The sequence below is a fragment of the Diceros bicornis genome, chromosome 33 (genome assembly GCF_020826845.1).
Source record: "Diceros bicornis minor isolate mBicDic1 chromosome 33, mDicBic1.mat.cur, whole genome shotgun sequence".
Classification (NCBI taxonomy): domain Eukaryota; kingdom Metazoa; phylum Chordata; class Mammalia; order Perissodactyla; family Rhinocerotidae; genus Diceros; species Diceros bicornis.
In genome coordinates, this window is record NC_080772.1 from 23,073,930 (window position 1) to 23,091,080 (window position 17,151).

The 17,151-nt window shown below is 37.4% G+C and overlaps 1 protein-coding gene across 5 annotated transcripts in view; it reads right to left on the reverse strand.

Moving 5' to 3' along the window:
- EYA1 (EYA transcriptional coactivator and phosphatase 1) overlaps positions 1-17,151 on the reverse strand; it is a 164,410-nt gene that overhangs the window by 38,514 nt on the left and 108,745 nt on the right. For all 5 annotated transcript variants that reach the window (XM_058528875.1, XM_058528874.1, XM_058528873.1 and 2 more), the window contains one exon: positions 10,162-10,251. In XM_058528875.1, the coding sequence (XP_058384858.1) occupies positions 10,162-10,251 (90 nt within the window). The remainder of the gene's footprint in view (positions 1-10,161; positions 10,252-17,151) is intronic.

Sequence of the window (17,151 nt, forward strand, 5' to 3'; positions counted from 1 at the left end):
ACAGTAGTGCCCCATTCCCTTGTTCTCGAAACACTACTCTCTAGGTTTCTCTGACACTTCGTACTTTCCCACCTACTTCATTGTCTATTCCTTACCACTCTCTCTTGAAGGATCTTCTTTCTTGGTCCTATTCTCACTGTCAGGGTGTCTAACGCTCAACCTGAGGCCTCTTCTCAGTCTGCACTCTTCCCTGTATGATGTTTCATATCAGACTCAAGCCTTTACGACTCCCAAAACCAAATCCTCAAATTCGCGTCTCTCCTCTGAGGTCCAAACCTACACCTACATAATCTCCTGACTTGGATGTTGAATATGTATTTCAGACTTAATATGCTCAATGCAGAACACTTGAGTACAACTCCTCTCCCTACCTCGCCACCCCAAACCCACTCTTCCTCATCTCAGATAACGTGACCACCCATCCAGTGGCTCTGGTCAAAACCTAGCAGCCATCCTTGATTTCGCTTTCTTTCTTCTCCATGTTTGATCCATTAGCAAATTCTGCCAGTGCTGCCACCAAATTATACTGTAAATGCTGCAATTTCTCACTGTGTCCAGAACTGCTACAGCCTCAGCCCAAAGCTCCCTGGCTGGCTGCAGCAGGCTCCTAATTGGTCTCACTAGTTCCACTCTTTCCTCGTATGATAACCTGACTGATCTTGTCAAGTGTAAACACTAGCCTATCATGTCCAATTAAAACTCTCCAATGTTTCCACTGCAATTACAAAGAAAATTCACCTCCTTTACCACAATCCACAAGGCCCTTTATGATCTAGACACTGTCACCTCCACTGTCGCTGTTCCAGCCACACTGATCTTCTCGTTTATTTCTTGAAGGAGCAAAATGCATTCCCACCTCAGAGCCTTTGCACTTGCCATTCCCCTTCCAGAATGCTTTCCTGCCATGGCAGCTGCTTCCCTCCCAACTTTCTGGTCCTCTCCTCAGAGACATCTCCTCCTGAACATCTCAGCTAAAGATGCTCCACTGCGATCCATCCCCTATCCAATTACTGTCTGATTTTCCCATAGCACTTATCTGTAGCTAAAATTATTTTATTTATATAGTGTTTATTTCCTACTTCCCCTCCAGAGTGTTAACTCCATGAGGAGAGTAACCTTGACTCAACCATTGCCATATCCTCAGCATCCAGAACTGTGCCTGGCACTTGATAGTTACTCAATAAATATTTATTGACTACTGAATGAAGGACAGAAGCAACAAAGTATAAAGTGATTACAAAATGCTATGAGCATCTCAGTTTTGGAAAATCACAGAGAAACAGCATTTATAACTCCATCATCCAGACTGGCAACTTTTGCTATATTTACCTCCAGTTATTTTTTAATATGTCATAGATGCTAAAATTAGGATCACATAGTATGATTCATTTTGTAGATTGCTTATTTTTAAACTTTAAGTTATATCATGGTAGCTTTTAAAAATATATTTACCTCCATTTTTTTAATATGCCATAATTTAAAAAGTAAACTTTATTTTTTAGAGAAGTACGAGGTCTACAGCAAAAGTGGGCAGAAAGTACAGAGATTTCCCACATATTCCTTAACCCCACACATACATAACCTCCCCTACTATGGACATCTCACAGCAGAGTGGAACATTTGTTACAATCAATGAACTCACATTGACACATCATCATCACCCAAAGTCTGTAGTTCACAGTAGGGTTCACTCTTGGTGGTGGACATTATATGGGTTTTGACAAACGTATAATGACATGTATCCATCATAGTAGTATCATACAGAGTAGTTTCATTGCCCTAAAAATCCTCTGTGCTCCATCTATTCATCTCTCCTCTTCCCCAACCCCTGGCAACCAACTGATCTTTTTACTGTCTCCATAGTTGTGCCTTTTCCAGAATGTTAAATAATTGGAATCATACAGTCTGTAGCCTTTTCAGATAATACGCCATAAATTTTAACATTAAGGCTACAATGTATCATACAGCCTATTTTTTAAACTTGAAATGGACCATGAATATTTTCCCTATATTTAATAAATACTCTTAAAACAATTTTCACTGAGGATATACTGTAGTTTATTTCATTACTAATCTATTTTTGGATATTTAAAATATTTCTATATTTTAGTGGTAAAAAAACACCATGTGGGAGATATAGTGTGGCATTGAGTGGACTTCTAGAAGGCATCAGACCTGAGTTAGAATCTCCCACTCAGTAGCTGTGTGACCTTAGACAAGTTTTGTTTTAACCACCCTAAGCTTCACTTGGCTCCTCCATAGAATGGAGATAATAGCGTGCTTCTATCATAGAAATATCAGAATATCAAGTGGAATAATGTATATAAGGCACTTAGGACAAGTGTTCCAGGAATGCTTATTACTATTATATCAATTATCTGTCTATAACTCTTTTCTTAGAATAGAAGCTAAAAGTGAAATTACTGAGTAAAAGAATAGCATATTAAGGTTCTGAACACATATCATTAAACTGCTTTCCTAAAAATTTACATCCTTATCAGCAGTGTACACAAGTGTTCATCTTACTGCATTGGAGACCATATTATTGATTTTAAATCCTTGCCAATTTGATGGGCAAGTCGCTGAACATTTTCTCTTTGACATTTCTGATTACTAGAAGTGAAATTCAACATTTTTTCATTTCTTTCTGCAGGTTGACAATTTGAATCCTTTTCTCTTGTGAATTGTCTATTCATGTCCTTTGCTCATTTATTCTATTGAGCTATTTCTTTATATTTCTCTTAACGAGTTGCAATAATATTGATTCTTTATTTTATTGGTTAAAAATAGTTTTGTCTTTTAATACTATCTATGGCTTTCAAAAATAGTATTTGTTTTCTTCCTTGATTACAAAAGAAATAAGAATATGTTACAGAGAATTTGGAATACACAGAAAAGTACAATTAAGAAATAATAAAACCCCAAATCCCAGATAAAATTAATGTTAAAATTCTAGAGTATATCTTTCCCATATATTTTTTCTTCCTCCATTTATTTATTATTCAACATATATTTACTGGGCGCCTTCTATGGGTCAGGCTCTGTGCTAGAGAAACGTAGTGAATGTATTATATATAGAACATATAATTTTTTAACAGAATTGAGAGCTAACTACATATGTGTATACTCCTCAAAATATTACTTTTTAAAAGTTAACTTTTTATTAAAAAAAGTATATATTACAGCTCAATGAATTTTCACAAATGGAACATACTCATGTAACCAGCACCTAGGTTAAGAAACATTATCAGAATTCCATAATTTGGAAATATTGATTATAAATATTTGCCTTCATCTCTGATTAGTAAAAATTGCTGGATGTATAATTAGTGCAAATGGTATCAAGCATTTTTAGGCTCTTGATGTTTATTGCCACAGGCTACCCCAAAATTTGCTTCCCATAAGCAATGTGAGATCTCCTCTTGATCTACCTACATTTTCTCCTTGCATTTTATTCTTTCATATTTTGACTCTTTAATTTACCTATTTCAGCATATAAACTGAATAATCCCTTCCTTCACTGTTAATTTGTTTGGTTTCCTTTAACACACAAAAAATTTTCTACAAGTTCAGTCTGTGTCTGAGCTCTCTCTTCTCCCCATAGTTAATCCAATGTCCACATTAGGCCAACATAAATGTTCATATTATTGTGGAATTATAAAACACTTAACATTTGGTTGAGCTGGACACTCACTATTACCACCTTTTGTAAAAAATTTCTAGGTATTTTTGCCTATTTATCCTTTCAAACGGACCAGAGAACAATTTTGTCATATTACAAAAGAGAAAACGAAAGGAAGAAATCTCATTTATTCAAATCTTCATTTATATCCCTCAGTAACATGTCATAGTTTTATTCATATATTTCTTACAGATACTTCTCACATAGGTTACTCCTTATCTTTCCTTTTTTGATTTTTTTGTTTTTGTCTTGTAGTTATCACTATTTTAAAATTATAGTTAAATTTTCTGCATGTTATGGCTCTAATATAGGAAGGCTATTGATTTTTAAATTTAATTCTACAATCTTTCACTTTTCTGAAGCCTACTGTAAATTCCAAGACTATTCCAGTAGATTCTCTTCAGTTTTCTACATATAGCAAATCTTCTGCAAAAAATAATAATTTTAGGGGCCAGCCCAATGGCGCAAGCGATTAAGTGCACGTGCTCTGCTGTGGTGGCCTGGGGTTCGCCGGTTTGGATCCCGGGTGCACACTAACATACCACTTGTCAAGTCATGCTGTGGCGGAGTCCCATATAAAGTAGAGGAAGATGGGCACCGATGTTAGCCCAGGGCCAGTCTTCCTCAGCAAAAAAAGAGGACGTTTGGCAGATGTTAGCTCAGAGCCGATCTTCCTCACACACACACAAAAAAATAATAATAATTTTAGGGGCTGGCCTCGCGGCCTAGTGGTTAAGTTCGGCACTCCACTTCGGTGGCCCGGGTTTGGTTCCTAGGCATGGACCTACACCACTTGTTGGCAGCCATGCTATGGCAGTAACCCACATACAAAATAGAGGAAGACTGGCACAGATGTTGGCTCAAGGCAAATCTTCCTCAAGTAAAAAAAGAGGAAGATTGGCAACAGATGTTATCTCAGGGTGAATCCACCTCAGCAAAATAATAATAATAACAATAATTTTCATCTCTTCCATTTTATTAATTATAGCTTAAGTCTTCTTGCATTGCCCCAAATTCCTAGAACAACGCTGAATAAAGTGCTGACAGAGGATATTCTCATTTTGTTTCCATTTGTAATGACAATTTGCCTCTATTATTTTATTGCTAAGTACAATGTTGGTGTTGGTGTAAGGTAAATGTCTTTTATGTTAAACAGCTATTTACTTTCTGATGAACATCGGAATTAAGTCTTTGAATGTATTTTTGTATTCCTATTTTCTACTTCGGATAAAAGAAAGATGACAGAATCTTGCGAGAAATGATGAAGAAATAGGAAGAACACTTAAAATTATTCATTTGCAATAATAATGGATAAAATATGGGCATTGCTTCTTTTCAGCCATCAGTTATGATATAGTTAAATTCAATACACATTTATTATATCTAATAATCATTTAATGCTTGAAAAACTTATTTATTTTGGCCCCTAAATGGGGGGTTTTGATGTTACTTTCGTTAACTGAGGAAATGGACAAGGCCAGCAAACCTACCCTAAAACCTAGGAAGGCAAAGTCAATTCTTTGTCTTCCTCGGGGAAGGAAACAGAAATCGCCACTCTATTCTAATGTAACAGACGAGAACTCAATCTAACAAATACCCATTTCATGGTCCACTTGTATAAGCCAATATTCTGCACGTTATGAAGAATGTTAGTAGGATTTAAAAATATGTGATTCTTGAGGCCAGCCCAGTGATGAAGTGGTTAAGCTCGCACACTCCACTTCAGCGGCCCAGGGTTCGCAGGTTCGGATCCCGGGCGAGGACCAACGCACCGCTTATCAAGCCGTGCTGTGGCAGGCATCCCGCATATAAAGTAGAGGGAGATGGGCACGGATGTTAGGCCAGGGCCAGTCTTCCTCAGCAAAAAGAGGAGGATTGGCAACAGATGTTAGCTCAGGGCTAATCTTCCTCACCAAAAAAAATAATAATAATAATAAATAAATAAAAAACATGTAATCCTTTATGTTTGCTAAATTTATCAAGAGAAAACAAATAAGCATACAAAAGCCTATGTACAGAGCTGAAAATGACAAGTGGCATATATGTGTGTGTGTACCTGTCTATGGGTACATTAATGTTTGGCATGTAATTATTGACATGCCGACACACTTTTTTGTAGCTATTCTTGGCTTGCAGAAGGGACAGGAAGCAGAAAACAGGTCAAGCTCTCTTGTTACTACTGTTACTACAAGATACTGTGAAGTATCTTGTTCACAAGCACCCAGGAGACCCTTTCTCTGGCAGCAGAGAACCAGAGCTCCCAGCAACCACACAAAAGCTGGATGCTGGTCATTAGGGTTTCTTCTTATTTATTTATAGACAATAAGGCACCTTCTAGGTGAATTATATTTATTCAACTCAAAAAATCAACTTCTGAATTAGTTTAAACTTTTCATGCTTTTGGAAGTATAATTATTAGGTTACTACAGAACACTTGAAATCAAAGCTACTTAACATTGGCATGACTGATATCCTGAGAAAGGGTTTTTTTTTTCTAGCTAAAAATAAACTTATAAACAAGATATATTATAATTAACAGATGATAACCTAAGTTTTAGAGTAATAAAATATTGCAAATTTAAAGACTGAATTAAACCAAGTGGCAAACTAATTTCTTTGCTTTGTAAGAAAAATCCTTACAGCTTACTTCCTTTAAATGATGGCATTACTGAGGGACTGCCCACAGCTCCTTTCCTTGGCCTTTGACTCATCAAACCCAGGCTCTACAGAGACCAGAACCTTCTGTCTCAGGCCTTTTCTTCATGGAAAAGGTGAAAATAAGGAACTGTAAGAGCAGGTGCTTAAAAACCAGACCTGGGGTCTGGCCCAGTGGCATAGTGGTTAAGTTTGCACTCTCTACTCTGGTAGCCTGGGATTAATGGGTTCAGATCCCGGGCATGGACCTACACACTGCTCATCAAGTCGCTGTGGCGGCGTCCCACGTACAAAATAGAGGAAGATTGGCACAGATGTTAGCTCAGCTAGATTCCAACGCAGCTTCACATTTAACTAGGTGGACGTGGTGTGTACAACACCTTCAGGTGTCTGTGTCTCACAGAAGACAAGAGGAAGGTTCTCACTACTTCCCACCCCTGACCCCTGCAGCGGGGGCGTGTGGCTGGAGAGCAGAGACCATGTCAATAACAGTGGTTAGGATGACCACCATAATGCCGGTGAAATGATATTACTTAACACCAGACCGAAAGAGGAAATTCAACATAAGCTTGCACCTTATTTTTATTTAGACTTATATCCATCTGATGAAACGTTTTCCTTTAACCGTGGAAAAATCCAGCAGGGGAACTGACCAACTGCGGCCAGTTAAACTGAAACACTACCGTGTACTGAAGGCCTTTCCTCACTCTGTTTGCAGATTACCTTTCCACAAAAAGCCCACAGAAAGAACTCTTTCTCCCTTCAGTCAGAAAGAGTCATACTTTACTAAAGGAGCTGAAAAAAACTCCATTTCCACACTGTCATTCATAAAAAATGACTTCCATGTAAGCATCATCGTATTGCACGTGGAGACCTTTTGGTAAAATGATATGCAGGACGTTACTCAGACTTGGAAATAGGAAAGCCAGAGGTACACTATGCAACTAGAGTCTAAACCCTTCTCTGGTGGGGAAAATATGTTTTCCTTTGATAATTATGTCTCCTTGTCAATCATGTTTCTTAACATGTCAAACATTTTTAATCGCACAAAAACCTCCAAATTTCTCCTTTTCATTTTTTTCTTAAGTGTCAACAGAATTAATTTAAATTGTGATTGTTTTTATTAAAACTTATCGTTAAGCAAGATGACAAGACTTTTAAAACTAAAAATGGTTAACTTTTTTATTTCCTAAACTTCAATTAAGATATTTCTAAATTACTTTAAAATCATCTCCTAATTTTCCTAAATCATATCCTAATAGACATTTTAAGCATACAGTTTGATAATACAGGAATTGTTACTGGAAGCCCCTCACATAGTGTATTGCATTCTTCAGAATCTCTTATAAGCCAAAACTGTGAACAAACCAAATCATACAGAGGGGTAGGTGGCAAAAAGTTAAGATTTGAAAAGAAAATGAGGCCAAATGTCAACAATTACATTTCAGAAATCTAATCGCCTTGAAATTATTCGTACCATAGATCTTAAGAAGTTAAACACATGTAATTTAAATATATTAAAATATGTATGTCCTCTACCACAGCACATTGCTAATTGGAGTGTGAAATCAGGCATTACCACATCATTTCTGCCTGATGAGATAATTTTGGTTTTCTTAGGAGTATTATGCCAATACATTTATTTTTGCCGGGAAATTATTTTACTTTTTATGTTGAAAGAAACGTATGCGACGACCCAGGTTTGTTGTCCCAGCTTTGTTGAATTTAAAAAACAGAAAATGAAATATTGAAATAAACATAAGAACCAATTTATTTTAAAAATATTGTATAAATCTAGAGCAAGTAAACAATTTCCAAAGACAGAGGCTAAACGAATCTTTCATTTATACTTCTGCTGATACCTTTATACCATTCTCACGTAAAATAACCTAAAATCAACTGTTGTAAGGTTATAAGCTTAAATAATTTTTCCGCTATTGATTTTTATATTTGCTTGGATTATATTTTTATTCTCTTTTCTACTTTAGTTTTACGAGTCCTCATGCCAAGCACAGAATTAGATATTTCAATAACTGCGTAGATCTCTAGTTATTCTTTTTTTTAACTCGGGCTTATGGAAAAACTACATCACCTACATTCCTAAACGAGAAACTTTTAATATATACTCTTAATATATTTGAGTACTATTTCAGACACTGTCTATATATAGTTCAGTGTGATTAATGTCAGCAAACAAATAAAAATCTGGCTGTATTACATAAAAACTATGTTTGGAAGTTTTTCAGTCAATATTACACCAAGTTATTACTTTGTGCAACTTCTCACTTTCACCACATAGTTTTGGCACTGTATAGCCAAGCTTTGGCATTTTTTCAGAAGGTAGACTTTAAAAACAATAACAAATTACTGCTAATTTCTTCTTGATGGATGCTATTAACACCTATTAACATCAATAAGCGTAACAAGGTTGTACCCAAGACAAAATATCAGCCTACTCTGTATCATTAGAAACAAATGGAAACTTAGGGAAGGAATTTTAACTTACTGGTAAAATATGGAATTTTTTGTGCTGTTCTCTTATGAAGTGAATCACAACCATAAATCAGAAGCAGCTTTTGAAAATAAGTATGATTACCAAGCTTTTCTAAAGGCAATTCTGATCTTGTCACTCACTTGGAATATTTCTACCTTAAATAGGAATGCCTTACACGTAATTTCCTTAAGGAAAGCAAACACTTTAAAATGCAAAAAAAAATTTGTATTTTACACTAAGTGTAAAAATAAATATTCACTAAGGAATGGAAAAAAAAAATGAAGCACATTTAAATAATTTTATTGCACTGGAAGTTGCCAATTCGTCTGCGAGTAGTTTCATTGCAGATGAAAAGAAATCAAAATACAGGACAGATGTTGAACAAACCGCATTTAGGTTCTGTCACACGCTGGCATTTTTCAAATGATTTTGGCTCATCTATTAAATAAGGTGCATTTTGCTTGATTTTGAAAAGGGAAACATCAGGAAATATTTAAAGGCCAATTGCTGCCAATTAACTTTGATCAGGAGAAGTTCTATCCGAATCTTTCAGATTCTTCTCCTGTCTGAAATAACATACATTTATAAAATCTAGCAAAACAACAACTTGATGATTAATGTCTGTTGGCAGCCCTACCACAAGCTTGCCCAACAGCAGGATTTAAATAAACAACTGTCTCTATTAAGAAGGGAGTGAAATGTAGTTATAGTCATGTTTTCTTATAATGGAGATATGAAAAACAATATTCTTTATTCTTAAGAAGGCTGTTAACTGAGATCATCATGTTTGTCATTGCTCATAACACATTTAAGCAGCCATCTTACAAAAGTTTCCCCTCCAATTATAATGGACAAATAAAACCATTAGCAGTTTGACATAAGAAATCCTGGCAACCCAAAGAGCAGAGGCATGATTAAGATGTCACCCAACTACTTGGCCAGCCAGAAAGAAAAGCATTCAACCCAACGTGATGAGTCCGACACAGACCGCATACTCAATTATCAGGAATTCCGTTGGATTCTAAAGGTAATCCACTCAACAGTGATTCTGCAACTGAGAAATCTGTACCTTCCAATAATCAACATAGTTTAATGTTTAAGATCAAATTTTAATCGTAATCAACGGTCACGTGGAATCTTAACTTTGAAACACAACAGCCCAAGTAAAGCAAAGCAGAAATACCGTGAAAGTAAAACGCATTACGGTATAATCAATAATTACTTTACCTCATTATTCCAATGATATATTAAAAAAATATCCCATTTTTAAGACCAATTGCCCATTTTCAGACGTGCAACATGAAGTGTGTATAAAATAATCAGAACTTACTTCTAAGTCATTAAAAAATAGATGTGTGTCTGCCAAGTTGAAAATCATTTCTTCCATTCGCAGTCCCAGGGAAACTGAAGTAGGTGGATCCTAAAAGAAGAAATTTACAGGTCAAGAACACACATACTTCAGGTTACAGGACATACAGTGTCACATTAAGAAGCAGTCAGCGTCAGGAAAGGCCGAAAGCGACCCACTGGGTGGCGTGGGCTCCAGCTGGTTTGGGTGTGCATGCTTTATTCTGTGTGCAGACTTCAGTGACTCTATTTAAAAAGTGCCCTAAATGTTGTTGGTACTTTGCATAATGAAGAAATAACTTGCTGCTTAAAATCATATGAAAAAATATAAAATCTAGGGTTACTGAGATATATAAAGTAGAAGAAATTCAGTTTTACATGTCTGTTTCAGGAGCAAGAAATTCAGTGAATTGAGATGTTGTTTATGTTACACCATGTTCCATAAACAGTGTCTAAATGCATTACCACAAATAGCAGAAAATAGATACAATGTGGATTAATTTCAAAAGGGTAGTAAATACTCATTTTACTCCCAATGATAACCATCATTTTTTTTTTTATTCATTCAGACTGCTTGCCAATTTTGAGTATACTCAAAGTAGGAAGGGATGGCCACTCTGACCACCCGGCACCATGCCCAGCTCAGGGAGCTAATCTTGACATTCATGTGACACAATCCAGTCACTGAACAGCCAGTACCATACACAGAGGGGAGGACCAGCATTCTGAGGTGTACAGTGGCTTCTACCCAACGCCTCAAGCCTTGAACACTAGTGATGAGCAGTCTGTCTGTCCCACACAACCCATATCTTGAAGACATTTACTGGCACTGAGACAAACCAGGGGGATATGGAGATATTTGCAGTTTTTATGGTGTTATTGTATTCGTAATGTATCAAATCTAGGAAGTGCCATGGTTTGTGGTGAAGAACTTGCATAACTAGTGAAGAAGAAAAAAATTTCCATAGAGAAAGCATACAAGGATATAATGTGAGTTTTTGAAAGTTTTATTGTCATTCTAATAACAATACCAACTTTTACATGTTTTACATGCATTTAAATTTTTCCAAACAACAACAATTTCTGATATGCTATTGTATTATCACAGCAAACCTTTGGAATAAGTATAGAATCTACCTGTATCATCATTTAACCAGGGAAATTATAACTAAAGAAATTATGCTTTCCCATAGGCCACCCATTTGGCTGGGGTGTACCAGTCTTTGAGTCTTATATTACAGTCAAAAACATAAAAGACAGAGAAAACAAGATCCTTACTATTTAATACTGTCCAATATAAACCTTGTATGTTTTCTGTATTGTCTTCTGAACACACTATTTTGATTGCAGAGCTCAAGACTTGCCTGTGTCTTACTCCCTACTCTCCATGTATCTAAAGTCCATTATGCCCTTGAGTATCTACCTCAAGTCCCCTCTCCTCATGGGCTTTGGGAAGCAGCTGGAAATGCTAGAAGAAGAGCCCTTGACCTGGAAGCCAGGCCCTATCCTTGCTCTCCCACTTTGGTGTCCTTATTTCGTTGAGATTCAGTTTGCTCATCTAATAAATCAGACGGCTAGATGGCACACATGTCATTCTCACATAGAATAATCAAAAAAATTCTCATCTCTTAATTTGGCACAGTCATATGTGTTTGCACACCTGGGGGAAAGCAGGGGGCCTGGGATGGAGGGATGAAGGCAGAGAGTCCCAGGTGTCTGTCACTGGCCAATCGGCTGTGTCCACAGAGGCGGAGTCAACACCACTCCCATCACTAGCACCACCCACCCCACTAGTACCACCCACCCCCTCTCAGCACCAGCACCGCTCATGGTTTATTTTTCAGGAGGCACAGAGGAGGACCAGAGGTCAGCTTGAGAAAACATGGCAGATGGTACCACTGGCCTCAACTCCTCTCCTACCTCGGTCTTCTCTGACAGCGGACTGACAGAGGAAAGGAGGCAGAGAACACAATATTGCCAAAAGTAGGGGGTTAGACTGGCAAAGGGGCAAAGCAAACACCCTGGGGGTGCTTAGGGAGGGACAAATGAAAACACTTCCTTCAAACGTCCTGTGTAATGATTCATACTCCTCAGCATTCTTAACTTGTCCCTGTTTCATATTACCTAAAATCTATGAAATTTCGTAAGTTGTAGAATAATTAAAAATACTTTACAAATAAGTAAAGAAAAACTCATTTAATCTCAGTTTTATAGGAAATTGCTCACTCACAAGGATTCTAAATATCAGTAAGCACTGGAAAAAGCAAATGCTCAAATACATGCTAGAGCAGAATTGACCAGAAAAGGAAGTTCAAACAGCTGTTTCTAAAACGAAACACCTGACTAAGGTGTTTACTCCTTCTAGTTCAGGCCAATAAAAATATACCGACCTGTCTCATAACCATGTCAATGAATCTTTTTATGTGGCAAAGGGGAAGAGACTCACCACATTTATTTAATTGCCAATTCTGGAATTTATGTGCCCTGGTATTGTTACTTTTGAAAAAGTATTATTTCTCCCTGATATGGTTGCTTATTTATACGACCATCAAAAGAATTACTCCATTGTTTGTTAATATATAGTATACTTTAACTTTTCTTCATAAATTACAGTAATGACTTGCTAGTTGGAATACTAATAAATTTTAAAGGCTTGTTCAGTCTTGTGGTCAAATACAACACAGATGTTGGCCTTATTTACCTTTTAATGTTTTTCTCTTTTGTTGTTAGCTGTCATTCCTTAGCAGTTTTTATACCTTCCACTCTAGGGTATTGTTATGAAACATTTACTACACCAAAGAACAGTTTGACAGTTGACCGGAATGAGGAAATTTTAGACTAGGAAGGGGCTCCAGTCAAAAGCAATGTTTCTCAAACATTTTTTAACAGCAATTCACAGTAAAAAATACATTTTACACCACGATCTAGAAATCTCTCTCTCTCTCTCTCTCTCTCTCTCTCACACACACACACACACACACACACACACACACACAGCTGAAATGTAAGTTTGGCAAAACAAGATTTTGCTCACCATGTGGAGTGTACCCTGATATTTTCCATTTCATAGCCCACTAATGTGTCTTGTTCTACAGTTTGAAAAGCAGAGCTCTCAAAGACACCTACTTTTGCATTTAGAGATAGGAAAACTGAGTTGCTGCAGCATCCTGATTTGCTTGTGGTAACAGCGCTGGCGAGTTGCAAAGCCACCTCAGCCCAAGTGTTTTACCTCAGAGGAAACTAGCAGGAGAGCAGAGAGATAACCATGTTCCCAGATTCGCTTACACATTCTAGCAAATGCAGTTCTTCTCAAATTGAGGTTGGATTTTATTTTCTTATTATAATAATCCTTTAATATCTTTCAAATTTTTCAAAGATGTCTGATACAAGTCAAATGTGACAAAAGCTAACATTGAATAGTTAATAAATTGGTTGTAGCTTGATGGCTTATTTTGGCAAATTTAGTGGAAGAAAGAAAAAACACATTTTTCAGACCCAAACTGAGACATTAAAATCACCATGCCTTTGGCTTAATCTTACTTTTCTTGTGCTTTGCAATAACAAATTCCAGAGCTGCTGTTATGAAATGGTTGGTTTGAAAACCAGTTTTTGTTATATCACTTTTGAAAAATTATTTAGAACTTCGCCTCCACTTTAAAGAAACATCTCATTTTAAGTAAACCTCACTGTCAGATGTTTTCATTCTTTTCTGAATCTGACCCCTCCTTGGCAGCTGCCAATGCTCTCTAGACTTTTCTTGACATTTCTCCTTTCCTGTTGTCTATAACATTATCAGTCTTTCCTGGGCATCTTCCTAGAATCTGAGTACTATCACCTATCCTTTACATGATGTTGGTCCTTAGGATGGTTTCCATCCATTCCTCACTCTAGTCACACTGCCTTACAGATTCCAACATGCTCACGGCTTTAACCACCACCCCACTCTCTTCTATTAAATCTTAGATCTTAACTGTAGGCCCATTATATCAATTAAGTATTAGTCATTTCTACCTGGATGTCCCATAGTGCACCTGAAACTCAATGTGCTACAAATTAGATTCATCATATTTCCCCTGGAAACCCACTGGATCCCTTCTTTAGGAGAATGCCACCCAACAACCCCAAACCTTGGCATTCTTCTAAACAGTCTCTCTTTGCCCCCACATCAAATCAATCACGATACCCTGCCCCTTGGACTTGGAATTCATGCCTTCCTTATACTCACCACCACTTTTTTCCCCAGCCATGTGTCTCCTTTGTGGCCATCTGCAGTAGTCTCCTTCACTGGGCTCTATGCCCAGGGTCTCACTGTGCCCATTCCATCCTCCCATCTCTTTTAGGAAACATCCAAACACTTTCATGCAAACAAGCATGAAAGGCCCATAAATGTCTGACTCTTGCTTACCTCCCCAACGTGTGACCTATTTATAGTTTTTCAAACCACCTCTTTTTTTATCATGAAATCTTTTCTTCAAGAGATAATTAGGCAGAGGCCAACTATAAAAGCAAAGTGGCTCTGGTGGAAGTTCCCACCAAAGACCTGTAAGAAAACTTGGGCAAAGGATCAGTCTCCCCCGGTTACTCACATTAATACATTGAGGTCTCTGATCAAGCCAGCATGCTCACATCCTACATCCCGGCACAGTGCTTCTCCCACTGCCCCTTCATCGACTCTTCCCAGCCGGGCTCGTCGTCTGCTGGGCACCACAGCTGTATGTGTTCTTGTCTAAGGAGGGCAGAGCCACATCCCTATATCTTTATCTTTACACCCTTGGGACCTAACACAATGCCTGGCACAAGGGCTTTCCCAAAGTTTGGTGGAGGAATAAATAAATGAAAGCAATAAATAGAGAGTACTTCATATAATTCCAATGAAGAAAAAATAATAAATATTAAATTTGGTCTTTAGTTAGTTGCTAGTGCTTGGTGTCAGTTAAAAAAAATCCTAGATAACTAGCTTAGGAAAAAAAATGGACATTTGAATCCTAAAATCATTCTATCTAGATAATATTGTATTAAACGTGTTCATTAGTAATGCCTGATTAATTTGTATCTGATTAAAGAGCAGCCCATTCTTAGAAAAGCTGCTTACAAAGCCTTACTTATTTAATGAAGTGGATAAGATTAGCATAAGATCAGCATACAATGACTTATTTTTTTAAACCTAGCAGTGGTATGTATTACAACATTTTGCAAAATATGTTCTTATGTGCTCTGCAATTTAGTTCTCTAGTAAAAACTGAAGAGTACAGTGAGGAAGCTCAAAAAGAGACAATACAATCAAACACATTATCATGTTTCTTGTTCAATGAAGAAACAGTGTAAATTTACTACAGCCCGTGCCCAGGAAATTCTGCTAGTGGAGACCTTCTTCTCAAGCTATTCCTTCCCCAAACAAAACAAATATCATCCAACACCACACACACAGAGACACACGCACAGACACACACACAGAGAGAGACACACACACACACACACAGAGACCCACACACAGATACACACACACAGAGGAACGAAATTAACCCTGCTCCTAGATTATTTTGATATGGTATTAAGTTGCAAATGTCTGGTTAAAGTCATAAAAGTAAAGTGAGGGAACTTGTTGCCATGTGAGGCTACCCATGGCTGTTTCGTGTAAGTCAAAGACAAATTCTGTCTACTGAACAGAAAGCAACATTATACAGAAAAACTAAATAACAATGAAATCTGCAGAGTGTAGACCCAGGCCTAAAACAACTGCTTTGCTTTCATCCTCTAGTAAGTGATCTTTAATTATCCCATTGCCTCCAGATCTTTTTCTCCTGTTTCTAGAACACAGAACTGTCCACAGAGATGAAAGTTGTCATCATCCTATGCTCAAATCACCAGTATCATCTCCGGCCCAATGTCATTCTTTCACCATTTCTTGATTTTTTTCAGCCTGATCACTGCTATTACACTATGTTTTCACGCGATAAAAATATTTAAAAAGGAAATTCTAGATGAAATAAATACACAGAAATGCCAAAATGCCATTAAATTCAGCCTCTAGAGAGACTTATGTCTGTCAGTCTTGAATTCACACGCTGAAAATCTACAATCTGGTTGACGTAAATAAGAGAAAAGGGTGTCTATAAAGGCATGTGGGTACTGGAACATTGGAAGACCAGGTTATGGCCTCTCGTTGCCTTGTTTTGTTTCACAGATGAGCTAGGGCATTTGAAAAACTTTAAGGCTTATTAAAAATGCACTTTTTAGTAAGCACAATCCATAACAATTCAGAAATGTGATTTTACCAAGACTCAACCACCAGTTAAAGGCATTATTGCTCCTGCAGGGCTCTGCCATTTGCTTCTACACTTGAGTCTAGGAATTCTTTCAGGATGACAAGTAATGAAGCTGCCTTGTAATCAGAGCTTACGACAAAGCCACCCAGCTTGTCTCTTGACTGAACTAGGTCTAATACTAGTCCCCATACGAGCCGTTAGCAGGGGCACTCTTGCCACATATCACAGAAGTTAAAGGAGTTTCTTCTAAAATAATTGTGTTCATAATCTGCAGGCAAAGAACTTTTGCATACAAGGTAGAAGAACACCGGAAGTGCACACTCTCCTATTGGGCACACCACAGGCTCTGCAGGCGTAGAGTCTGGGTTGGAATTCTAACCTTGCCATTTACTAGCTGTGTGTTGGGCAAAAGCTCAGTTACTCAACCTCTGGGCCTCAGGTCCCTCCTCAGTAAAACAGGAAGAAAACAGGTTTGCTTTAAAGATTAAATTTGGTGATATATTTAAAGTTCTGAACATAGTGCTTGGCAAGTATTACGCTGCTGGTGCTGCTGCTACTACTACTGGTGGTGGCGACGGTGTTATTGCTACTATTACTGTAGTACAGAAATGGCTGCTGGTCAATCCAAACATGGGACTCCATGTCCCAGCTACACCAAGACGCATTAACATTCTGCATTCAAACTGGGCGTGAAGTTCACGCTATTT